This window comes from Pecten maximus, chromosome 1, assembly GCF_902652985.1.
Source record: "Pecten maximus chromosome 1, xPecMax1.1, whole genome shotgun sequence".
In the NCBI taxonomy this organism is placed as follows: Eukaryota; Metazoa; Mollusca; class Bivalvia; order Pectinida; family Pectinidae; genus Pecten; species Pecten maximus.
The window spans coordinates 17,411,433-17,439,176 of NC_047015.1; the positions used below are offsets into that span (position 1 = coordinate 17,411,433).

Here is a 27,744-nt window from a genome sequence, read left to right on the forward strand (position 1 = left end):
TATACAAACAAAATTACAAAATTCGTGTTGGTTTAAACTGTATTTTATTCAATGCCCATCAATGTCAAAAATTGATACATAATGAACAATGATGATTCGAAATCAATTTCATAGGAACTTAAATCAATCAGACTCCTTATTGTAAATTGGTTGTAGGACAGTAGAGTTACATACATCAAGGTGGTAAAGAAAGAAGAAGAATAAATACATCGGGGGAAAAGAGAAGAATAGGTAAGAGAGTGACTGAAAAAAGTTTACAGTATATAGCCAAGAACAATTTAGGTTACTTTTAGAATAAGAATTTAGGACAGATGTCATTATTAAACCTGTCAACCAAGGTCATTTATGAGATAGAACCTTACAAGCACAACTATTTTGAAGTAAACTTGGAGCAACAATGTGCCTTCTTGTGAGATAGAACCGTGTCGCATTATCGAAGTCACAATTATTAACTGATAATATGACTAAACTTACATTTGATTGAGAAAATGGGTATAGATTTGAAATAAATATTGTCTTTATCCGCTAGCATAAGCCGAATATACACTTATTCTTAGTTACAAGTATACCAGTATTTGACCAGAGTATTATGGTATGGCGTTGTCCTTCCATCAGTTCGACATTTGTCATTTGTCCAGAGGTGTCCTACATTTTCCGCCAAGTTTCTATGTAATTTGGTAGAGTTTACCATCATGGTATCTTATTGTGATTCCCTGAAATGAGTTAAGATTTTACAATGTTTGTAGAAGTTATTGAACTTTGTTTATTCCAGTAATGGATTTTTGTCTAGATATTTCCTCCTACATTTTACATCCAATCTCTTTCAGCCTTTGTAGGCTTTATATACATGATATGTAATTGTTTCTTTTAATGACATTTTGATTCTGCTTTATTTAAAAAAAGTTATTGCACTTTGATTTCTGCTTCTACATTTAAGTCGATCTCTTCAACAGTTAGTAGGCTTTATAATTATGATAAGTAAATGTGTGTTGTTTCGGTTTTTGTTTGTGTTTTGCTTCTTTTTTCATTAAATGTTGGACATTTTGATTAGACAATTTATGTTGTTTTTTTTATATCTAATTAATTTTGATATCTTATATATATATTTTTATGGGACGGGCTTATTCCGCCCTACTGTTCTCTTGTTATATATCAAATATCGAATATAAGGAAAGCCTACAAAATGATTTATTAGTTGCACTGCGAATTCTGTCATAAGCAACTCATGTGATATTCCTATGTATACCTGCACGTCATTATATTTTACTCCTCATTCAACACCATCCACCTACTATTCTCTCATCAGATAGCATTCTGTATCACATTCGTTGTGATTATGATTGTGTTATTATTCTGATTTACTAATTAAATTTGAATCCAACTCCACCAACACTCATGTTATTTGAAAAATCGATTGCCCTTGGATCTTTAAGATGATAAAATTCATTGTATTTCAGTTGAACTAAGGCTTCGTTTCTGATTGGCATGCCAATGTTTGTCAACTGACTAGTGACATGAACTGGTCAGGATTGTTTATCACTACATTATCTATATGAAGCTGATTATTTTTCATTGATATGCAATAAGCCACTAGCCATGAACTGATTTCAATTCTGTCCTCCACAAATATGATATAGTAGGTGACTTTTTCACCTAATAATTTCCGCAGCAACAGAATATGTATTACAGTTTACCAATTTTCGCCCTTTGAAGAGGTAATAACCCATCATCACGCAAAGAACCTGTACAATTGTACACGTTACACGTGTAATACCTATCCTCACACAAAGAACCTTTACAATTGTACACGTTACACGTGTAATACATATCCTCACACAAAGAACCTGTACAATTGTACAAGTTACACGGGAAATAACCCATCATCACACAAAAAAACCTGTACAATTGTACACGTTACACGTGTAATAACCTATCCTCACACAAAGAACCTGTACAATTGTACACGTTACACGTGTAATAATCCATCATCACACAAACAACCTGTACAATTGTACACGTTACACGTGTAATAACCTATCCTCACACAAAGAACCTGTACAATTGTACACGTTACACGTGTAATAATCCATCATCACACAAAGAACCTGTACAATTGTACAAGGTACACGGGAAATAACCCATCATCACACAAACAACCTGTACAATTGTACACGTTACACGTGTAATAACCTATGCTCACACAAAACACCTGTACAATTGTACACGTTACACGTGTAATAACCTATCCTCACACAAAGAACCTGTACAATTGTACACGTTACACGTGTAATAATCCATCATCACACAAACAACCTGTACAATGGTACACGTTACACGTGTAATAACCTATCCTCACACAAAGAACCTGTACAATTGTACACGTTACACGTGTAATAACCTATCCTCACACAAAGAACCTGTACAATTGTACACGTTACACGTGTAATAATCCATCATCACACAAAGAACCTGTTACACGGATAAATGCCATTATAATCTAAAATACCAGTCAAACCAAACACAGTGACAAACAGGTTACACGAGCCTTGCAAGCATATACAGGGATAAAACACGTTGTACACAAGGGATGATATTTCTAACGCTTAGTTAAGTGCAATCAATGTGATATAACACTATTCAGAACTTCCATCTTATAATCACAATCAGGTGCTATAAAGACACTTTCAGATGAAAATCGTAAGTGTCTGTGATCCTGACCACAACACGGTTTTACGTGTAAGTTAGAAACAGGTTTAAGTGATGAACTGTCCGTTTATGCATTAGTTTACATATTTAACTAGCCATATTACTGATTACAAAGAGGTACTAGATATACACTTTGATCAGAATGTGCCATTAAGGGAGACATTTTGAACTGGAGGGGCGGGAGTACTGTCGTGCCTCAATATGTACCGATACGAATGTTTTACTGCACAATACAATTTTGTGATCAACTTGGACCCAAATTTGCGTTATGAAATATCATCTTTACATGTCAGTGTGCAATGCTGCCGACACTACAAAGGGCAGGTAACTCATCCAAAACTCATTGAGAATAAACGAATGTAGTAAGGGAACCAAACAGATGCACGTACAGCCCAATATATATCACTGGATACTGCAGTGTATACGGAACAATATTTTACATTTCAGTGTTATTTTTATGGTTATAGCTATAACTAATAGAAAGTTATGTTGATTTCTTGGATATGTTCATCTTCGCCTACTGGGAACTTTGGTAATCAATGAGTAGCCATGACATATTTCTAAATATCTTACTTCATTCTAAAATTGAATTGCTTAACATACATGTAGGACTGTGCACGTGTTCCCTGCTCCCCGTTTTACTAGATGCTAGTTCAGTAAGAATATTCATTGCGTTTGTCCCTCTTGGGTAACTGGGAGACTCAGCAAAACTTCACTAAAGGTAAGTTGAATAGGTATTGTCATTGAGTTGCCCCATTGTAGAGTCAGTGTCTTGACCACGTGGTTGGTTCCTTTTTTCGTTTTGAAGTATGTGACCATTGGTATGTTCCCGGTTTATCACTTGTGAAGATAAATGATCACCGATTTGTTCCTGTCTAGGTAGAATTAATATATCGGTACCGAGTTGTTGTTCCACTGTGTGGATATGGCCTGTATCGTCCTCACGGTGTTCCTCTGTTGAGGGATTATCCATCTTACCCTGGAATTGTTCCTCTGATGACCTAATTTTTCCGTTAGCGGCAGTTCCTTCATTATCAACATCATTTAAATCAAGATTCGTCAGCCAAGTTTTTCTCTGTAAGGATATGAATTGAAACTACAAAATCCCACATGAAATAACCAAAAACGATACTTTTTATTACAGCGGAGGCAGCCATTGTTTGCCCTATTAATTAATCTTGATAAGTCGTTTGTCCATATTATGTCATCGCGATCGGCAGCAAATGAAAAAGAGTCCCAGGTTTATATTCCACGAATGCTCAAAACATGCGATATAAATGTAAATTAAATGAATGTATCAATTAAAGTAAATCATTCTCATTAACCAGTATATGTGTAAATATCCTTTTTAGTTATCTGCATTTTTTTAGATCAACAAATTATTTTGATTAAACCGCACGTCCATGAATTAGTCGACACATGCTTATTTAAATGGATATGATAATAGCCGTATATGATATTTATATCATACTAACCTGCAATAGATAACCTTATATTTCATGTGTGTTGCTGAGCATGTCGTTGTATGTTATAAAGAGAAATTGATTAAAGGAAAATAGGCAACTAAACATAAACAAGAGATAAACCTGAGTGATCAGGTAATAGTAACCATACAAACCTCCTCAAATCGAACTCCACCATACAGACGTTTCCGTGCTGCCCGAGGAAGACATGGACAACAGTGATCAAAGAAAGGTAAAATGTAGCGGACGTCAATATCGGCAGGGTCCGGTCGTCCTGGTCAACATCACAAAAGGAAATGATGGTATCACAGAAATGTTACACTACTTTACTATTAATAAGACTAATCCAACTTAGTTTCCTTTTCATCTATCAATATAAAATCCTGTTTGTAATTTGAAAACAATACTTTAATTGAGATTGATTTTTCCAATATATATATATATGTAGAAGTACACTTCACTCGGGGTCACTCGTACCCCAGAAAGGTACACAAAACGGAAATTTGTTTTCAATGACGTCAACGTAGAAACTTCTTGCAGGATAATCAGAATAAACGACTAGTATGTTATGATGCCTGGTTACTTTTTTGTGCTCGACGAGATAAGCTGAATGAATCGACAAATCGTCGTCATTTCGGTGCACCAAAATGAACCTTGTATTGTAGCACACTAGCCATGTATTCTTTATACATGTATATTGATACGACATAAAAAAAAAAGAACATTTCAATGGCGCAGTGATGGTCGGCCCGATACCCTGACATGATCATTGTGGAAGTCGTCTATAAGATGATATGAATACCAGGGTATTCATATCATCTTATAGACGACTTGGTATTCATATCATCTTATAGACGACTTCCACAATGATCATGTCAGGGTATCGGGCCGACCATCACTGCGCCATTGAAATGTTATTTTTTAAGAACGCCGATGTGGTACAGCGGTATAAGCTGCGGGTATTTCTGGCTAGGCGATTGGGTGCCGTAGATCGTGAATTCGAGGCCCGGTCAGGACACGAGTCAAAAAGTTGTCTTCCTTCGTCATTTGTGTTGCTAAGTTATATATCTATTTATTAGCACAATGTATCATAGACACTATGTGTTGATGATCCGAAGATATAGATTTTAATTTCCTGTCGTAGGTGTACCGAGAGAAATATATATATATATAACTTAGCAACACAAATAAAGAAGGAAGACAACTTTTTGACTTCTGACCGGGCCTCGAACTCACGATATACGGCACCCAATCGCCTAGCCAGAAATACCCGCAGCTTATACCGCTGCGCCACATCGGCGTTCTTAAAAAGAACGTTTCAATGGCGCAGTGATGGTCGGCCCGATACCCTGACATGATCATTCTGGAAGTCGTCTATAAGATGATATGAATACCTATATATATATTTGTGCTTTACTTACCAGTCAGGACAGACACCAATGACCCCACAACAATTGTCGTCAGCATACATAAGGGGATCAGCCAGTAGTATGATATGGAGTACAGAACGTCAATACCCTCGCTGTAATATGGAGCAATGATAGAAATATTGTCTAACTTACCATGTTTGGTATGTGGTACATTGAACAGCCCTATCCTTTAACTATATATACTATCCTTGTCAACATCTTATCATATTTTAGGTCACGTTTCAATATAACGTACTTGTTGATATGTACTCCGTTATGACAAAAACGTTATTCTTCACATAACCGGCCGTGAATTCGCCCGTGTAATAGTTTTGTATGTGTCACTAGTTCCTTATACTTGGGCCGATTTACATTGGTTGCGCGGATCAGAAATTGTTTGTGACGTTATAATATGGAAAATAACATGACGTCACAAATGAAGAATGTCGCAATAAAATGGTTGTCCCTAGTTGATTAAGCCCTCCATATTTTGACTTTACAACCTGTCATGTATGTTTCTGAGCCAAGGCTCTCATAGTTAAGCAATATATCAAACATTATTCTAAAGCAACAAGAAAATATACATTAGTCTATCAATAATACTTCTGTTCTAGATCTCCTATGGAGACGGCCGAAGTTAGGTCTTGTGGTGGCAGTGTTGTGATGTTCCCCACAAACAGACTCCGATTATAACCCCAGCACTGGTCTGTGGAGACTGGGGGTAATGTCTGTGCTCTGATGCGTGTCGGGGAAAAACTCTGTCCGAGAGCTATCCACATCACAAGTCCCATACCCGTCAATCCTCCTGTAGTAACTCCCTGACGTAAGAAACATCAACTCCCGACATTAGCATGTGTATCCTACTGTGTGTGCTATTGCAGATTTGTAGATTCTAAGATGGAATTGAAATTTAATCGAATCTGACAGAAGTCATTATCTTAAATGTCCTGTTATATCTTACATCAAATACATAAAAAGAAATTATTATCATTATCTGAATATACTTCACACGTGTTTATAGTAGACGCCTACCTTACTGTTAGCCCAGGGACAGTAGGCCGCAAAGAAGAACATCCCGGCAGATGCTCCGCCGAAACTGGACAACATGCTGTATACGATCTGTTTCAAGTGAAAATTAAAACTATCAAACGATTATCTAAATTGACATGAAAAACTGGAAAGGAAACAACACGTGAAAAGGTTACAGATACTGGAGGAGTTTGTGGAAAGGAAGTGTAAACATTGTGGAGAACAGAAATCAAGCACAATCGTTAAGGAGGGATGAATTAAAACCACCGATGCGGTACAAGTTATTCAACACAAAACACCAGACAGAAAAACAATTTTGATTCAAACGATGATGTAGCGAAAGTAGTTAAAAACGAAATCAAGAGAAGAGAAAGAAAGATATTATTGTTTTTGATATAAGGGAAACAAAGACACCAGAAAGAAAATGGTGAAATGAAAACAAAAAATAGACAAAGTAACCAAATTCCAGCGCCGGGAAAAATAGAACATTAAAAGAATCACCAAGCACAATTTTAGTGTCATTTGGCAACTTAATATATAAAGATTTTAAGAAATAGTAAACAATAAGGGACAATTCAAACCGTCAGAAATAAGAAAAAGTCTAACCATGAAAGAGAGATGCTGTCTCAAAATTACAAAAGGAAGTAACGAAACGAACCTAAGCATAGGAATGCACAGCTTCTGATCACTCGTGAGTGGATAAGGCAAGTATGCGTATGACAATAAAAACAATGATCAATTCTTAATTCTCTATTTTTGATGTCCAAATTTATGCGGTGCACTAAATTAGAGGATAAACAATTCTCTGTGTATGTATTGGACTCTATGCAACTCACCGGAAGCTAGGTATAAAGGACACAGCGAGGTTTTAATATGATTTGAATATAGAGGCCAACAGGCTAGGTCCTTTATATTTATAATCATATTCCCCACGTTTCTCACATTTTATCTCGAATGTCCCCGACAGAAAGAGGCTCATTCCTTGATAAATATGCATACCTCTGACAAGGGCCCTTCTATTTCTGCAATCATGAAGGAAACACATATTCCCACCACTCCGTACGCTGGTACTGAAACAGGAAAGCACGAATCTATCAGATTAAACAGACACCGCCAAGCTCCAATGATGACGAGATATTTTTCAATAGCATACATAATTATATCACATATAACTGTACATCTATTGATTTCGTTTCGTTACTTTGTCGGTTCGAAAACAGAATTTGATTTGAATATGTCTTTCATTGCGACATAGAGCATTAAAAGATGTCGACCCTCACCGCATAGTTTAGCTATGAGAGTTATTTTGGCCTCTGAAATGTCCTTGACGAGGGGTCGAACAATGTCCACCACTGTCAGGGCCGATAGACTGCTCAGTAACGATGTAATGGCACTGTAAAACAAGTGTAACACTATGTCTTGTCTTAATGGTGTATTAGTATTAAATATTGTAATTTTAAATTCTTTCATGGTATAAATGATATATTTTGCCACAATTCTACGTCAAAATAGACAAAATGCACACAAATTGTGAACGAAAAATAAACAAATTACACGAGTACAAATTTACAATATGTGCCTTTTTCATCGATTTTACCCGCCATGTCAACGTAGATTAAGTCCAAGCAATGTTGCAGTCAAAAAAGGATAATCATGGCAATGTCAGGGTCTCACATTTACAGTCGGAGCAATTACAGCGAAACAATTAGACGCCTAACGAGTATCCATCACGTTACCTAAGCGAAGCACTAAAGACAGCGGCGATGAATATTCCCGCCATCCCCGGTATGTCACGGAACAGCACCACCACCAGGTAGGGTAGAATCTGTAAATGTAGATGGAAGGTCAAGAAAAACGTGCCTGCAATATCTCTGGTATAAAACCCTTACCTTATTCAACATTGGTCAAAATATGCATATGGATATAAAAGCATATATTGTAATTACGGTGAGAATCAAATATATCTGAACATTTCATAATACTTTTTTTTTTTTTTTTTTTTTTAGTACATATAAGTTTAGTAAGATAGGATAATAAGATAATCAATAGAGGATTCTCTTACAGCTTCTCATATCAACTATCTTATCAATAACCAAGGTACCTGGTTCGGATTGTCGATAGCTTTTGACTCCAAGGGATCACACCTACTTTTATGGAAGAAAGCATAGGCGAAAATCCCCACACTGCAGGAGAGCAAGAAGTTGATAACTGTGGTTACCGCAGATACCATTACCACTCTGAAAGGACATTTTTCAACTGAACGCCCCATAAAAACATAGAATATCATAATAAACTTATCAAAGATAGGTATGTTTCACAAGTGATTTTTGAAAAGTCAAATTAGAAATCATTATTTTAAAAAGTGCCTGTATATCTGATGGCAATGTTTATATTACAATCATTCCTTAAAATGCCTAAAAGCATTATTTGATTTCAGGAAAGTCTTAAGTTACGGAAACGTTCTTTAGTTTTTGGAATGACCTTTATCGTACTCTGTTGAAATGATATATACGTATGTTATCCCAATAACTACACGAGTTAAAGTTCAATTAATATTCAAATAAACAATATATACACTATCTTCTATATAGGGTTACAATTAGTTTAATACTAAAACACAAAAATGCAACACAATAACTTTACTTTCAGGGATAATTATAAAATCTGAGGTCTAGAAGCATTCAGGAAAACTAGGACTTCTATGGAATAATGATATTAGCGTTGTCACGTACTTCCGTGCATCCCTTCGGGTTGGCACTGAGCAGATCCTCTGAGTGGTTGTCTGGGTAGGTAGGAGGTAGGCCAGAGATATAGACGAGCCTATGATCAGAGTCCAGTAGGAGTGTCTCACTGTCGGATTGGGGCTCGTGCTGAAATATATACCTAAATATAATATACACTAGCAGAATAACACATAATTATATATTTCGCGTGTCTCCACTTCCTCGTATCATTTAGATTAAGTCAACATGTAGTATTTATTGTACATTGTATTTTGTTGTAATTACCTGAACAGATTTAGATTTTATTACCACGATGTATTTCCCCAAATATGAAAAGAGAAATCAATCTCAACCCCCAGTGAATCAAAACCTTTAACATTGTACAATTAATTAACGAAGTCCAATTAACGGTAAACTGTTTGTGAAATACAAAATCTGAGATGTGGTTAGGGATGCCCAACCATGGATGAAAGTGTTTTCCAGGTTTGGCTATGACAACTCTATTACTTTGTGAGAAATTAATCGTCGCAAGCGAGATAAAAACGACTACTTAATCAGATTATCATCTATTTTTAAATAAGTATGTGAAATCAAATAAAAAGGGAAACAACTAAGTCAGTGCATATGAAATTATAGTTAACTGTTTTTTTATCCGGACGTATACGTACAATGGATACCGGAGTCGCATCCCTTCGTTCGCTATATCAAACACTGACTGCACACTGCCGACCTTTATCGTACTCTGTTGAAATGATATATACGTATGTTATCCCAATAACTACACGGGGTAAAGTTCAATTAATATTCAAATAAACAATATATACACTATCTTCTATATAGGGTTACAATTAGTTTAATACTAAAACACAAAATGCAACACAAATATTAAATGTTTAATACTAAAACGTTTGGTTTTAAATGCTTTTGACCGGTTATGCCTGTATCCTTATACTAATGTTGCAATGTTTTCAACGGTATACCTGTATAATGATACTGAATATTCCAACAAAGACAACCACGAACTGGAACACGCTACTCCACACAACCGCCTTCATACCTCCCTGTAAAATATAATGTCATTTCCCTATGAAATATAATGTCATACTTCCCTGTAAAATATAATGTCATACCTCCTTGCAAAAATAAAATGTCATATCTCATCTCTGTAAAATATATTCTTCCTGTAGATATAATTTCATACATCCCTGTAAGATAAATGTCATATATCACTATAAATATATGTATACATACCCGCAAATTATAATATCATACCTCCCTGAAAAATATGATGTAATTCCTTCATGTAAGGGTAATGTCATACCTCCCTGTAAAATATAATGTCATACCTCCCTGTAAAATATAATGTCATACCTCCCTGTAAAAAGAATATCAAACCTCCCTGTAAAATATAATGTCATACCTCCCTGTAAAATATAATGTCATACCTCCCTGTAAAATATAATGTCATACCTCCCTGTAAAAAGAATATCAAACCTCCCTGTAAAATATAATGTCATACCTCCCTGTAAAATGGAATAGCATACGTCCTCGTAAAATAGAATGTCATACCTTTATGTAAATCTAATGTCATACCTCCCTGTAAAAAAGAATGTCATACCTCCCTGTAAAATGGAATATCAAACCTCCTCGTAAAATAGAATGTTTTATTACATTTTTACCAGTGAAATATCAAAAATTATTTATTCTATAAAAGTGATAAAATATCTAGTGAAAAATATCACTTTTGCTGATTTGACCAATCAAATTAATGATTAGAAAATACCAAAATAATTGACCAATCAGAAAGCCCGACATATATGTCAGCACCTGGACAGGGGGAACTACTATTTTTTTAGGGAACTGTAGGCCTAGTTAGCATACGGGGTAGGTTTGTCGTTGATAAAAAATGTAATAAACAGAATATCTAACGGTGTCTTCAGTAATACCAAATATATTTCACTCGTGTGGCTAATATTTTGATATTTTTCACTCGTGCTGCGCACTCGTGAAAAATATCAAAATATTAGCCCCACTCGTGAAATATATTTGGTATTACTGAAGACACTGTTAGATATCCTCTATATATCTTCCTGTAAGTCTCTTGTCATACCTTCCCGTAAAATAGAATGTCATACATCCCTGTAAAATGGAATGGCATACGTCCTCGTTAAATAGAATGCTATATCTTCCTGTAAGTCTATTGTCATACCTTCCCGTAAAATAGAATGCCATACCTTTATGTTAATCTAATGGCATACCTCCCTGTAAAAAAGAATGTCATACCTTCCCGTAAAATAGAATGTCATACCTTCCTGTAAATCTGATGGCATATCTCCCTGTAAAATATAATGTAATCTCTCCCTTTCTTTAATGTGTTCATTTCACTAGGCTTTTAATAAAAAAAATGTTGGTATTGTGGAACAGGTTTATTCTTGTAAAACTATGAACTAAAGAAAGATATTATTAATTATGTTCACCAAGAAAAGTACACGTAAATACCACTACAACACAAACTCAACAGATGCTGTATAGTAAATTATCAATTACCTCCCTTACATTGTGATTAACCTCATACAATGTTTTAATGGATTAGTCAGCCTTAATGTTTTCTTTATTGTTTCCAGAAGTTAATAATGTGATTGATTAATAGACAGAATACGTCTGAAGGTATCAAATTATAAGCTCAGTGAAAATAGGACATTTTAATCTGATAAGTCATTCCTATGCGAATAGCATTGACTTCCAGCTTATTCCAGCTGGTTGTGTGAAACAGACGCAATTTTACAATTGCTTTTTCATATTTTTCGGGACAGGAGAAAGCTTTATCAAACAACGCTGTAAACAGACATGATCAATGATGTGTTGATTTTAAACACTTCGAAAGCTTCACAATCCTGTTTTAAAAATATCAATAATCTTCTATAGAACCAAAAATGAAGACTGTAAAATCAACTCTGTAAATGTCAACAATCGGACATACCACTTTGACTTTGGAAATCCCCACACGTCACAGACTAAGTTAGCTAACATACTGCCATAAAGTGACAAAAAACACAAAGCGTCAACAGCATAGACTCATATTTCAGTTGAAAAGAATATGGAGATTCCTAAACATGTGACGCAAACGTTTGATTAAAATTTCAATTTGGATTTGAGTTTCACTCCCAAATAAGAAAAGGATTTATAGACTGAAGAGCGACGCTGTTATATTGCCATTTTTATTTTTCTTGTTTTTTAAACTCCACCATTTTTGTTTTCGATGAGTTAAATGTCCAGTCCACTTCCAAGTACACCGTTTGGTAGTAAACGATCCAACATATCATGTTGTAAACCGTCAATACTTTCCAACAACAGCGTGCTTGAGTAATACTAATAATGTTTACAGCCTAGAAGGCTGAACACCATGATAAAGAAATTCATATCACAGTCATTACATAAATACTAAAACGAATCGGGAATTTCCCTTGTAAGATTCCGGTCTTTTATCAAAACAATCTGGCAGTTCCAAGTCTACTAATAACACATGGATTGATACACTTATACAAAGATACAAAAATTTGATCGCATTCAAAACCTTACCCCTGTCTCCAAGTCAAATGCCTTCTCAAACAACAATAAAGTCTGCTAATATTGCCGTTTCTTTTGGTCTTCTTGGAGAGGATGACAAAATGCATTATCTTCTCAGTATTAAAATCTAGGAAAGGTCACTGTTTTCTCATAAATTAATGGCCGAAACAGAGTAAGATGAATTATCTTGATGTGATTTTATTACTGCCCTGTTATATTGGTGGCATACAGACAAGAAATCGACCTCAAGCGTGTACGTAAATGATGTCACCGGAAGCTTTCAGAAACCTTCCGGCAGCGACCATGTCTTTAATGCGAGTTCTCCGCAGTAAGTTACAAGAGGACGTTTCCTGTTAAAAAAAGTAAATGTGTGATCAGATTACTAAAATTCTATGTTGTTAAAAAATAATGACGTTCAATAATGCCTAATGTCAGGAATAGAAAAAGGGAGAAAAAGTTAAACAAGGGGCAATATCTCTCAGTGTGTACTGAGACATCACAGGGGCAAAACATGGGCCAGAGTATACCGAGACATAGCAGGGGGAAAACATGGGACAGCAGCTTTCAGACAGAGTGTGCAGAGACATTAAAGTGTCAATGCAGCCGTTGTAACATTTCGTCTTTAAACGATTTCAAGTCTAGTCTGTACATTGTTTCTGTAGTGGCAACTTAATCACTTGTTGTTGAGATGTTAGTTGCATTTCCAAAAAATGTACTTGAAAAAGCAACCATCACAGGGGGGAAATGTCGAATGTCCATGACTTGAGATCTCTTATGATTTTAGATACTACATATGATGTTTGATCATAACAATAATGTGTGTGTGAACTGTACTGAAGTGAATATAAATCCTGATTGAAAATGTGCTATGATTCGCTTAGACGGGAAACCAACCATACCAAGTTGTTCTTCTTAAATGCATTGTATCACTTACGAAAAGAAAAAAATAAACCATTATAAATTTTCTTTACAAAAGACACGTTAATGTTACAAAATTAACAATTACAATTATTAGTTAATACTTCCAAAGTGCTTTCCTTCTATGTCGTCTATCGTGGAAGCTGAAATATGTTCTGATAAAATTCTCTCACTAAGCATGCTGTTCAAATAAACAAATACTCGAATAGGTGATGGTTACAATAATACACATGTTCTAGAAATTGTTTAAAACGACATTCAATAGCAATCTTGCACCACACACTGAAATATATTTTGTTCCTTGTACGTACCGTTGCCGTGCCAATAATGGCGGTCAGAGCTACTGCCAAGACGGAGGCCCACATAGGGAAATCTGTAACTGTGGTCACGAAAACAATGTAAGAAATAATGATATCTATAAAGGTAGATGTATTTATTATCATACCTCTTTTTTGACCTGGGCCAATGTCAGTTCTGTACCGTCAACACCTCCACGTTTGCTGTATTTCTACAGTTAACCAAATCGACACGAGATAAATCACAAGAAATAACTAAATAAAAAAAATGCTAGCTGATATCACATACCTGCCTCGATACTATTCCGGGCCCAAACAGAACAATCCCCATATAAACGACCTGAAATGAAATTAATTCAGCATGAATTACTAAATTGTTATACAAAAAGTCCATGAACATTACCGGCGACTTGATTAGCTGTGTGACATGTTGGAGCAAAGAATTAAATGTGATTAATTTCCATAATATTTATGAGTACGCTACCCAACACCGACTGTGTTTTTATGACAGTTATATATCGCCCTTGACGCGCTATGATAGCTGTTTACATCTGCGTTCGCATTTGTTGATCTAAACCGAAAAAATAAATGTGGCACCACTTGAGTTGTTGTTATTCTTTATGTCGGACTTTCACCTATGATGTAGTTCATGTACCGCGGTGGTCATCAAATGGTAAAGCCTTTAGGAACCTTTTGATTGAAATTAAATATTAAGATTACTGAAGTACAAATCAATCTAAATCTAACTCGATAGGCATTTTATAAATGTTTTTTACATTGTACTTTTATGCCGCCTTGTATACAGATATATACCATTATACAGGGTATGATATTGAATACATTTTCTCACATACTTCACAAGGTTATCCTGAGGTTGGGTTAAAGTCAGGTGGCATGCGCAATATGACGCTGCTCACAATAAGGCAAGCCTCGTGCTGATTGGCCAAACTCTTACACTCGGGTTGAGATATCCCTGCCCATGGAACAGACCCATGTTAGATTCTAGTAATCCCTATCCCTTTATACAGAATGTACATTGTAAAGGGTATGATATTAAACACATTATATCTAGCCCTATATACAGAATGTACAATGTACAGGGTATGATATTAAACACATTATATCTAGCCCTATATACAGAATGTACATTGTACAGGGTATGATATTAAACACATTATATCTAGCCCTATATATAGAATGTACAATGTACAGGGTATGATATTAAACACATTATATCTAGCCCTATATATAGAATGTACAATGTACAGGGTATGATATTAAACACATTATATCTAGCCCTATAAATATAATGTACATTGTACAGGGTATGATAATAAACACATTATATCTAGCCCTATAAATATAATGTACATTGTACAGGGTATGATATTAAACACATTATATCTAGCCCTATAAATAGAATGTACATTGTACAGGATATGATATTAAACACGTTATATCTAGCCCTATATACGGAATGTACATTGTACAGGGTATGATATTAAACACATTATATCTAGCCCTATAAATAGAATGTACATTGTACAGGATATGATATTAAACACATTATATCTAGCCCTCTATACGGAATATACATTGTACAGGGTATGATATTAAACACATTATATCTAGCCCTATATACAGAATGTACATTGTAAAGGGTATGATATTAAACACATTATCTATAGCCCTATATACTGAATGTACATTGTACAGGGTATGATATTGAACACATTATCTCTAGCCCTATATACAGAATATACATTGTACAGGGTATGATATTGAACACATTATATCTAGCCCTATATATAGAATGTACAATGTACAGGGTATGATATTAAACACATTATATCTAGCCCTATATATAGAATGTACAATGTACAGGGTATGATATTAAACACATTATATCTAGCCCTATAAATATAATGTACACTGTACAGGGTATGATATTAAACACATTATATCTAGCCCTATATACGGAATGTACATTGTACAGGGTATGATATTAAACACATTATATCTAGCCCTATATATAGAATGTACAATGTACAGGGTATGATATTAAACACATTATATCTAGCCCTATACATAGAATGTACAATGTACAGGGTATGATATTAAACACATTATATCTAGCCCTATAAATATAATGTACATTGTACAGGGTATGATAATAAACACATTATATCTAGCCCTATAAATATAATGTACATTGTACAGGGTATGATATTAAACACATTATATCTAGCCCTATAAATAGAATGTACATTGTACAGGATATGATATTAAACACATTATATCTAGCCCTCTATACGGAATGTACATTGTACAGGGTATGATATTAAACACATTATATCTAGCCCTATATACGGAATGTACATTGTACAGGGTATGATATTAAACACATTATATCTAGCCCTATAAATAGAATGTACATTGTACAGGATATGATATTAAACACATTATATCTAGCCCTCTATACGGAATGTACATTGTACAGGGTATGATATTAAACACATTATATCTAGCCCTATATAACGAATATACATTGTACAGGGTATGATATTAAACACATTATATCTAGCCCTATATAACGAATATACATTGTACAGGGTATGATATTAAACACATTATATCTAGCCCTATATACAGAATGTACATTGTACAGGGTATGATATTAAACACATTATCTATAGCCCTATATACTGAATGTACATTGTACAGGGTATGATATTGAACACATTATCTCTAGCCCTATATACAGAATATACATTGTACAGGGTATGATATTGAACACATTATATCTAGCCCTATATACAGAATGTACAATGTACAGGGTATGATATTAAACACATTATATCTAGCCCTATATACGGAATGTACATTGTACAGGGTATGATATTAAACACATTATATCTAGCCCTATATATAGAATGTACAATGTACAGGGTATGATATTAAACACATTATATCTAGCCCTATACATAGAATGTACAATGTACAGGGTATGATATTAAACACATTATATCTAGCCCTATAAATATAATGTACATTGTACAGGGTATGATAATAAACACATTATATCTAGCCCTATATACAGAATGTACATTGTACAGGGTATGATATTAAACACATTATATCTAGCCCTATATATATAATGTACAATGTACAGGGTATGATATTGAACACATTATATCTAGCCCTATATATAGAATGTACATTGTACAGGGTATGATATTAAACACATTATATCTAGCCCTATACACGGAATGTACATTGTACAGGGTATGATATTAAACACATTATATCTAGCCCTATAAATAGAATGTACATTGTACAGGGTATGATATTGAACACATTATCTCTAGCCCTATATACAGAATGTACATTGTACAGGGTATGATATTGAACACATTATATCTAGCCCTATATATATAATGTACAATGTACAGGGTATGATATTGAACACATTATATCTAGCCCTATATACGGAATGTACAATGTACAGGGTGTGATATTGAACACATTATCTCTAGCCCTATATAAAGAATGTACATTGTACAGGGTATGATATTAAACACATTATCTATAGCCCTATATACAGAATGTACATTGTACAGGGTATGATATTAAACACATTATCTATAGCCCTATATACAGAATGTACATTGTACAGGGTATGATATTGAACACATTATATCTAGCCCTATATACAGAATGTACATTGTACAGGGTATGATATTGAACACATTATATCTAGCCCTATATACGGAATGTACATTGTACAGGGTATGATATTGAACACATTATATCTAGCCCTATATACAGAATGTACAATGTACAGGGTATGATATTAAACACATTATATCTAGCCCTATATACAGAATGTACATTGTACAGGGTATGATATTAAACACATTATATCTAGCCCTATATACAGAATGTACAATGTACAGGGTATGATATTGAACACATTATATCTAGCCCTATATACGGAATGTACATTGTACAGGGTATGATATTGAACACATTATATCTAGCCCTATATACAGAATGTACAATGTACAGGGTATGATATTAAACACATTATATCTAGCCCTATATACAGAATGTACATTGTACAGGGTATGATATTAAACACATTATATCTAGCCCTATATATATAATGTACAATGTACAGGGTATGATATTAAACACATTATATCTAGCCCTATATATAGAATGTACAATGTACAGGGTATGATATTAAACACATTATATCTAGCCCTATAAATAGAATGTACATTGTACAGGGTATGATAATAAACACATTATATCAAGCCCTATAAATAGAATGTACATTGTACAGGGTATGATATTAAACACATTATATCTAGCCCTTTAAATAGAATGTACATTGTACAGGGTATGATAATAAACACATTATATCTAGCCCTATAAATAGAATGTACATTGTACAGGGTATGATATTAAACACATTATATCTAGCCCTATATAACGAATATACATTGTACAGGGTATGATATTAAACACATTATATCTAGCCCTATATATAGAATGTACAATGTACAGGGTATGATATTGAACACATTATCTCTAGCCCTATAAACAGAATGTACATTGTACAGGGTATGATATTAAACACATTATCTATAGCCCTATATACAGAATGTACATTGTACAGGGTATGATATTGAACACGTTATCTCTAGCCCTATATACAGAATGTACATTGTACAGGGTATGATATTGAACACATTATATCTAGCCCTATATACGGAATGTACATTGTACAGGGTATGATATTGAACACATTATATCTAGCCCTATATACAGAATGTACAATGTACAGGGTATGATATTAAACACATTATATCTAGCCCTATATACAGAATGTACATTGTACAGGGTATGATATTAAACACATTATATCTAGCCCTATATATAGAATGTACAATGTACAGGGTATGATATTAAACACATTATATCTAGCCCTATATATAGAATGTACAATGTACAGGGTATGATATTAAACACATTATATCTAGCCCTATAAATATAATGTACACTGTACAGGGTATGATATTAAACACATTATATCTAGCCCTATAAATAGAATGTACATTGTACAGGATATGATATTAAACACATTATATCTAGCCCTATATACGGAATGTACATTGTACAGGGTATGATATTAAACACATTATATCTAGCCCTATATATAGAATGTACAATGTACAGGGTATGATATTAAACACATTATATCTAGCCCTATATACGGAATGTACATTGTACAGGATATGATATTAAACACATTATATCTAGCCTTATATATAGAATGTACAATGTACAGGATATGATATTAAACACATTATATCTAGCCCTATATACGGAATGTACATTGTACAGGGTATGATATTAAACACATTATATCTAGCCCTATATACGGAATGTACATTGTACAGGATATGATATTAAACACATTATATCTAGCCTTATATATAGAATGTACAATGTACAGGGTATGATATTAAACACATTATATCTAGCCCTATAAATATAATGTACACTGTACAGGGTATGATATTAAACACATTATATCTAGCCCTATAAATAGAATGTACATTGTACAGGATATGATATTAAACACATTATATCTAGCCCTATATACGGAATGTACATTGTACAGGGTATGATATTAAACACATTATATCTAGCCCTATATAACGAATATACATTGTACAGGGTATGATATTAAACACATTATATCTAGCCCTATATATAGAATGTACAATGTACAGGATATGATATTGAACACATTATATCTAGCCCTATAAACAGAATGTACATTGTACAGGATATGATATTAAACACATTAAATCTAGCCATATATACAGAATGTACATTGTACAGGGTATGATATTGAACACATTATATCTAGCCCTATATACAGAATGAACATTGTACAGGGTATGATATTGAACACATTATCTCTAGCCCTATATACAGAATGTACATTGTACAGGGTATGATATTGAACACATTATATCTAGCCCTATATACAGAATGAACATTGTACAGGGTATGATATTGAACACATTATATCTAGCCCTATATATAGAATGTACAATGTACAGGATATGATATTAAACACATTATATCTAGCCCTATAAACAGAATGTACATTGTACAGGATATGATATTAAACACATTAAATCTAGCCCTATATACAGAATGTACATTGTACAGGGTATGATATTGAACACATTATATCTAGCCCTATATACAGAAGGTACATTGTACAGGGTATGATATTAAACACATTATATCTAGCCCTATATATAGAATGTACATTGTACAGGGTATGATATTAAACACATTATATCTAGCCCTATATATAGAATGTACATTGTACAGGGTATGATATTAAACACATTATATCTAGCCCTATATACAGAATGTACAATGTACAGGGTATGATATTGAACACATTATATCTAGCCCTATAAATATAATGTACATTGTACAGGGTATGATAATAAACACATTATATCTAGCCCTATAAATAGAATGTACACTGTACAGGATATGATATTAAACACATTATATCTAGCCCTATATACGGAATGTACATTGTACAGGGTATGATATTAAACACATTATATCTAGCCCTATAAATAGAATATACATTGTACAGGGTATGATATTAAACACATTATATCTAGCCCTATATACGGAATATACATTGTACAGGATATGATATTAAACACATTATATCTAGCCCTATATACAGAATGTACATTGTACAGGGTATGATATTGAACACATTATATCTAGCCCTATATACAGAATATACATTGTACAGGGTATGATATTAAACACATTATATCTAGCCCTATATACGGAATGTACATTGTACAGGGTATGATATTAAACACATTATATCTAGCCCTATATAACGAATATACATTGTACAGGATATGATATTAAACACATTATATCTAGCCCTATAAATAGAATATACATTGTACAGGGTATGATATTAAACACATTATATCTAGCCCTATATACGGAATGTACATTGTACAGGGTATGATATTGAACACATTATATCTAGCCCTATATACGGAATGTACATTGTACAGGGTATGATATTGAACACATTATATCTAGCCCTATATACAGAATGTACATTGTACAGGGTATGATATTAAACACATTATATCTAGCCCTATATACAGAATGTACAATGTACAGGGTATGATATTAAACACATTATATCTAGCCCTATATACAGAATGTACATTGTACAGGGTATGATATTGAACACATTATATCTAGCCCTATATACAGAATGTACATTGTACAGGGTATGATATTGAACACATTATATCTAGCCCTATATACAGAATGTATATTGTACAGGGTATGATATTAAACACATTATATCTAGCCCTATAAATATAATGTACAATGTACAGGGTATGATATTAAACACATTATATCTAGCCCTATATATAGAATGTACATTGTACAGGGTATGATATTAAACACATTATATCTAGCCCTATATACAGAATGTACATTGTACAGGATATGATATTGAACACATTATCTCTAGCCCTGTATACAAAATATACATGCAATTATACATGAATACAATACATTTCAGAAGTACTCAATAGTTTAACAAAAAATCTCAAGGAAATTAAAGCAAAATAATTTGATAACAGGTTATATATTCTGCAATACTTACATTAAATACAATTCCCAAGCTCGTAGCGACTATCCGAGGTGCTTTACTTTGGAAGCGGAGCTGAAAATACTAATACAGAAACACACGGTGACAAACTAATATATATATGTCAAAAAGTAAAATATTCACTGGTGGGGTTGAGGTAAGGTGGATGGGGAGGTAAAGGTGTGGGGTAGAGTTGGAGAGATGGTCATACCTCGTACACACTAGTGTTGTTGTGGTGGGGAGGGGTCGGTGTGGGCTGGAGTTGGAGAGATGGTCTTACCACGTAAACACTAGTGTTGTTGGGGTGGGGAGGGGTAGGGGTGGGGTTTGGTGGGGTGGGGTGTTGAGGGGTAGAGTTGGAGTGATTGTCTTACCTCGTACACACTGGTGATTTTGAGGGGATGGATGAGTGGAATGATGGAACACAGGGCGAACAGATTGGAGAGTACCAGTCCAATGGCCTGCCACATGAAGGGAACACCATACACATACATCTCTGCTGGGTTGCCGAGCAGCATGATAGATGACTGAAAGGAGACTGTCATCGACATTGCCACTGGTAGGATGTTCAACTTCCTGTCCGCCAGTATATATTGCTTGATGGTGTCCTGTTTCGGTTTGCAGCATGCCTGGTAAACGCCGATTCCTATGGATATGAGTAGGATCGAGACAAAGACTACGTAGTCTAAAGCCACAAATCCCTGGACCTCAGAGTCGGTCATCATGTCTGTAAATTGAAAAACGACAGATTGGAAACATAGAAAACATCAAATTCAACATACACATTGGTAAAGTTGGACTATCTATCTAATTTTTAAAGAAAGCACGAACTATGACAATATAAATGAGTCCTAGCTGCTCTTTTGTCTTTCAATGGTTGTACATATGTTACCCTTTGCCGCCCTGCCATTGCGATAACGATTAAACTTCGTTCATGAGCATGCTTGATTTCTCTTCCTAAGTCAGCGTCTGAATTATGTTACATATACAATGTATGACTGTATATAACAAACGTTTTATCTAATAAGTTATCATCTTAGTATACATTTAAACGACATTCATTCCAATTTTATTGAATAAAAAGTGGTTGAGTTCATACCAAGTCGTTTTTAGTTTGAATATGATGATATGGATTATGTATTGTCATTTACTGTGTACATTTTCTCTCCGCTCAGCCTCAATGAAACTAGAAAATTCTGATCATCTCATTTGCCGATGAAGACTGTGGTTCGCGTTCTAACCAGTAAATCACTTGTTGCCGGCGTGTGGATACATTTACGTTAACGATCTAGTTTTACACCGTCTCATACTTTAATATATGTATCCTTGAATTTTTGTACATTTTGTAGCATTGTTTGGAACATATATACAAAATGCCGGCATAGTGTGATTGTGTGTCGAGTTCAAGAAATGCTCGTTTCAATAGAGGCTATTTTATTGACTCCGTCACATTTATCTATAGGAGTTTCAACTAATCAGATTGAAGGTTACATACGCTTTATAGAAACTGCATATCAACAACAGTGCCGACGAGTGATCTAAAAAGCGTTTTTCAGAAATTACATAACCCAACTATAATATATGTCTAATACTACATAACCCAACTACAATTTATATCTAGTACCACATAACCCGTGCCCTGCAGGTAGGGCGTAAGAATTGTAACTGCTGCCCCCATTGCATGGTCGAAAGAGGCGACTAAATTTGGGATATTATCTTTTCTCTTCTTTCTGAACAACTTTCTTCTTCCTAATGTCTCCCTTGACAATGCCTCACTTTTGGCCTTTAGTTAAGCGTTCGCCGCTGTGAGGAAGGCTTTGGGTTCTGTCCCCTAGCCGAGACATACCAGAGTCTTTAAAAATGGTAGTTGATACTCCTGCTTAGCACTCAGCATATTAGGAGTGGGATGACTGGTTCGCCCGTTGTCAGTATAATGTGACCGGGTGGGGTTTGCTGCTGGGTGTCTTTGACAGTATGCTTCAGTGAGGTGGCACTATAAATCGGCAAAAGTTCCGGCCTATCACAAGGAGACTTAACACGAACATACCGCAGCCTCCCGAAACACACATACCCAATCACCACACGCATGCATGTCGCACGCATGGGAGGCCGTCCTTAAATGACCTTAGCTGTTAATAGGACGTTAAACAAAATAAACCAAACCAAACCAAACTACATAACCCAACTACAATTTATATATACATAGTACTACATCACCCAACTACAATATATATCTAGTACTACATTTCCCCGACTACAATATATATCTAATACTCCATCTCCGACTACAATATATATCTAGTACTACATTTCCCCGACTACAATATATATCTAGAACTACATTTCCCACACTACAATTTATATCTAATACTACATTTCCCCGACTACAATATATATCTAATACTACATCTCCGACTACAATATATATCTAGTACTAGATCATCCGACTACAATATATATCTAGTACTACATTTCCCCGACTACAATATATATCTAGTACTACATTTCCCCGACTACAATATATATCTAGTACTACATTTCCCCGACTACAATTTATATCTAATACTACATCTCCGACTACAATATATATCTAGTACTACATTTCCCCGACTACAATATATATCTAGTACTACATTTCCCCGACTACAATATATATCTAGTACTACATTTCCCCGACTACAATTTATATCTAATACTACATCTCCGACTACAATATATATCTAGTACTACATTTCCCCGACTACAATATATATCTAGTACTACATTCCCCGACTACAATATATATCTAGTACTACATTTCCCCGACTACAATATATATCTAGTATTAGATCATCCGACTACAATATATATCTAGTATTATATCATCCGACTACAACTTATATCCGACTACAATATATATCTAGTACTACATTTCCCCGACTACAATTTATATCTAATACTACATCTCCGACTACAATATATATCTAATACTACATTTCCCGGCTACAATATATATCTAGTACTACATTTCCCCGACTACAATATATATCTAGTATTAGATCATCCGACTACAACTTATACCCGACTACAATACATATCCAGTACTACATTTCCCCGACTACAATATATATCTTGTATTAGATCATCCAACTACAATACATATCTAGTACTACATCTCCGACTACAATATATATCTTGTACTATATTTCTCCGACTTCACTACATATCTGACGTTGTCATTATCTGGTGCTTTATTTAAAGAGTTTTTAATTGTTTTGACTGAATGACACCGATAACGAGGGTTTTACCCGCACATCTTGTCACAGTGCTTCGTCATCGACATTTTTTATTTGTTTACTAAACATATCATACATATGAGGCCAGTATATTTCACTGTGTGTTAGACGTATCTTCTTACCTGTTTATTTCGAAGCCAGTCGACCATGGTGGACGGTAAACAACGTCTGTAAACAAGACGTTCCGATGGATTGTTTTAAATGAAAAAATCCTTAAAATATATAGAAGTACCATGCTCTTCAGGCTTGAAGTGAGGGCAATGATAAGGCTCATGATATCATTACATAGTCGATGAACTCCAGACAGGATTTCGACATTCACAATAGCGGTTTCAATGTTTAAAATATGTAATAAGCCAACCACGCAAATGTGTAATCATTTGTAGGGGATTTTATATAGAGAGGTTCCCCAACGAGTGGAGGTTGCTAATAATTTGTTCCAACTTGAATTAGTTAATTTTCTAATTTCGAAAAGACACTCGCTTGAGCGATAGCGAGTGTTTTTTTCAAAATTAGGAAATTAACTTACGAGAGTTGGGTAAAATTGTTAACAATCGTCACGAGTTTGGGAACTTGTTTATCCCTTAACGCCCTTATTTACTAATCCAAGCTTGTCGAGTTCAAATTCTCCCATCGTAGCAGTTAAGTTCTGTGAGCTGAATCACGACGCGACAAAATATAGTTCGTAAAGAAGGAAAGCTTATTATCTATTTTAGATGCACGATTCATTCTTCTGTACTATATTTGTAAATTATATAATTTTACAAAACGACATATTAGTTTGACAAGCCTTGTGTCTGTGTGTTTTATTGATAGGTCACTTGCTTAAATGTATCTAAAGACGACACCGTCATTGGTAAGTCGAACGTCACCGCTGAATGTTAGACTTTTGATTGATCATTGCCAGATTTGAATATCGGTCCTTTCCTGGATTTCGTAGGTATGGTATTACTGATTATGACAATGATAAATGTTCATCTTGAAATATATTCATTCTTTTGGAAACCGAGCAGGAGTACTGAGCGATGTGTGTGTTTTAAGTTTGTTATTGGGTTTACACGAAATCTCTTTTCATTTTGCGGACATAAGACAATTGTTCCAAAATGGATTTTTACGCTTTTGTTTTTGGGATATATATTCGTAATAAAGGTATATGGAATGATAAGAAAGTCTTTATTTGTTGTTGTTGTTGTTTTTTGTTTTTTGTTGTACATTATCCGTACCGAATGACACCGACCCAGCTTCTGCGCGTACCAGGGAAAGGGAAGCTCTAGGCTTACGTTAGATGCCGTGACCGTTTCATTCAAACGACTACGAATTAACCATGTTGTCGTACATTTGTTCATTGAGCTGATAATTCATCCATAGCTTTCGGGGTCCACAACATATCGATAATCACGGGGGAGGTAGGGTGTCAGCTTTGGCACGCTATGATCAATGCAATATCTCGCTACATTGCGTAGTCCACTTAACCACCATTAAATTCTATTTACTTCTATTTTGTACGACTTAAAAATCAAGATCGACCTTTCCATGAGGGCAATCCGTACCCCTTCAGTATTATAACAATTCAGTCCCATTTTGATGACCGATCCTGACAAAAACAACTTCAATTTAAGGATATTGCTGGACAACATCTAGTTTCAGAGAGTAAGACTTCGATATTGATACTAAATCTGATGTACAATCGTCTGTACTAGTGTAAATTGCAGTGTTTACATATGCACCACAAATATTTATACGATACATATTTGTTGTTTAACCGGTGTAAAAGGTAAGTAAAATCCAGCCGATCATGCTACAACATTACCCGAGTTATTGATGGTGTGGTACAACATTACCCGAGTTATTGATGGTGTGGTACAACATTACCCGAGTTATTGATGGTGTGGTACAACATTACCCGAGTTATTGATGGTGTGGTAAAACATTACCCGAGTTATTGATGGTGTGGTACAACATTACCTGAGTTATTGATGGTGTGGTAGTTGTGTATGTCCGTTTCCTCCTTGTGTTCCACTCAATATGTAACATCTAGTAACTATTCTATATATAGAAGTAGACAAGCTCCCTCGTCAGCTCGCTTTACTAGAGTTTTCAAGAAAAGGTAGGTAAAGGATAACAAATAGACCGTATCCTAGGGTTAATAGTAGGCTTTACTGTCTTTATACTGTCTATAGGTACACATACATGTATATTTTTTGTTTAGAATGTGGAACAAAAGAAGCTGTGAGCATTCGTATACCCGCTCAAGCATAGCGTATGATATAAAGCTTAAGGCGTATATGTATTTTAAAACATTTTTGTGGACATTTCAACAGTAAAATATTTCTCTAACTCAACCAAACTGGCGTTATATCATTGTATAGACATCAATAACTTACCTTACAGAATAAACACATAATCTTCTACTCTTGACGAAAACGAACAATATGATTTTGATGCATAATAAATATTCCACCAACTAAAAAAAATGTACTGTGTGTGACCTAATCGGGATATTGGTATACCGATCCAAGTAACGACAAGTAGGGTTTCAGAGAAACTATCGACTGCAGCAGATCCCCATAAAATGGCCAGTTACGTTAGTGTTCCCGTCCCTGTCACTCCAACT

At 34.6% G+C, this 27,744-nt stretch overlaps 2 protein-coding genes across 4 annotated transcripts; both read right to left on the bottom strand.

Annotated features, from left to right (window-relative positions):
• Positions 1 to 24: 24 nt before the first annotated feature.
• On the bottom strand, positions 25 to 27,218 carry LOC117326586 (sodium-coupled monocarboxylate transporter 1-like). 3 transcript variants are annotated; one of them, XR_004532482.1, is made up of 18 exons: positions 27,096 to 27,218; positions 22,230 to 22,582; positions 21,871 to 21,939; positions 14,401 to 14,451; positions 14,127 to 14,194; positions 10,311 to 10,391; positions 9,999 to 10,072; positions 9,340 to 9,477; positions 8,709 to 8,844; positions 8,344 to 8,432; positions 7,888 to 8,000; positions 7,607 to 7,677; positions 6,611 to 6,697; positions 6,182 to 6,396; positions 5,591 to 5,691; positions 4,325 to 4,443; positions 2,470 to 3,781; positions 25 to 2,105 (listed from the first exon to the last, which is right to left on the bottom strand). XR_004532482.1 is itself a non-coding variant. In XM_033883347.1 (17 exons), the coding sequence occupies exons 5-17, from the start codon at positions 14,178 to 14,180 to the stop codon at positions 3,422 to 3,424; spliced, it is 1,638 nt and encodes a 545-aa protein (XP_033739238.1). In that variant the 5' UTR covers positions 14,181 to 14,194; positions 14,401 to 14,451; positions 21,871 to 21,939; positions 22,230 to 22,582; positions 27,096 to 27,218; the 3' UTR covers positions 25 to 3,421. The 3 variants fall into 3 exon arrangements, 1 of the variants encoding a protein (XP_033739238.1); XR_004532483.1 differs by having other exon boundaries at positions 25 to 1,897; positions 2,210 to 3,781; XM_033883347.1 differs by having other exon boundaries at positions 25 to 3,781.
• On the bottom strand, positions 21,732 to 22,577 carry LOC117331804 (sodium-coupled monocarboxylate transporter 1-like). The gene is made up of 2 exons (XM_033890742.1): positions 22,230 to 22,577; positions 21,732 to 21,737 (listed from the first exon to the last, which is right to left on the bottom strand). Exons 1-2 carry the CDS (start codon positions 22,575 to 22,577, stop codon positions 21,732 to 21,734), a joined length of 354 nt encoding a protein of 117 aa, XP_033746633.1.
• Positions 27,219 to 27,744: the final 526 nt, after the last annotated feature.

What these genes read in the sequence shown, in the direction of transcription:
- LOC117326586 (XM_033883347.1), bottom strand. Translation starts at nt 14,180, where the DNA reads ATGTGGGCCTCCGTCTTGGCAGTAGCTCTGACCGCCATTATTGGCACG. An exon ending in ATGCGACTCCGGTATCCATT is followed by an intron (nt 9,478 to 9,998) that starts GTACGTATACGT and finishes TATATATTTCAG; the next exon opens with CACGAGCCCCAATCCGACAG. An exon ending in GTGGAGTTCGATTTGAGGAG is followed by an intron (nt 3,782 to 4,324) that starts GTTTGTATGGTT and finishes ATATCCTTACAG; the next exon opens with AGAAAAACTTGGCTGACGAA.
- LOC117331804 (XM_033890742.1), bottom strand. Translation starts at nt 22,577, where the DNA reads ATGACCGACTCTGAGGTCCAGGGATTTGTGGCTTTAGACTACGTAGTC.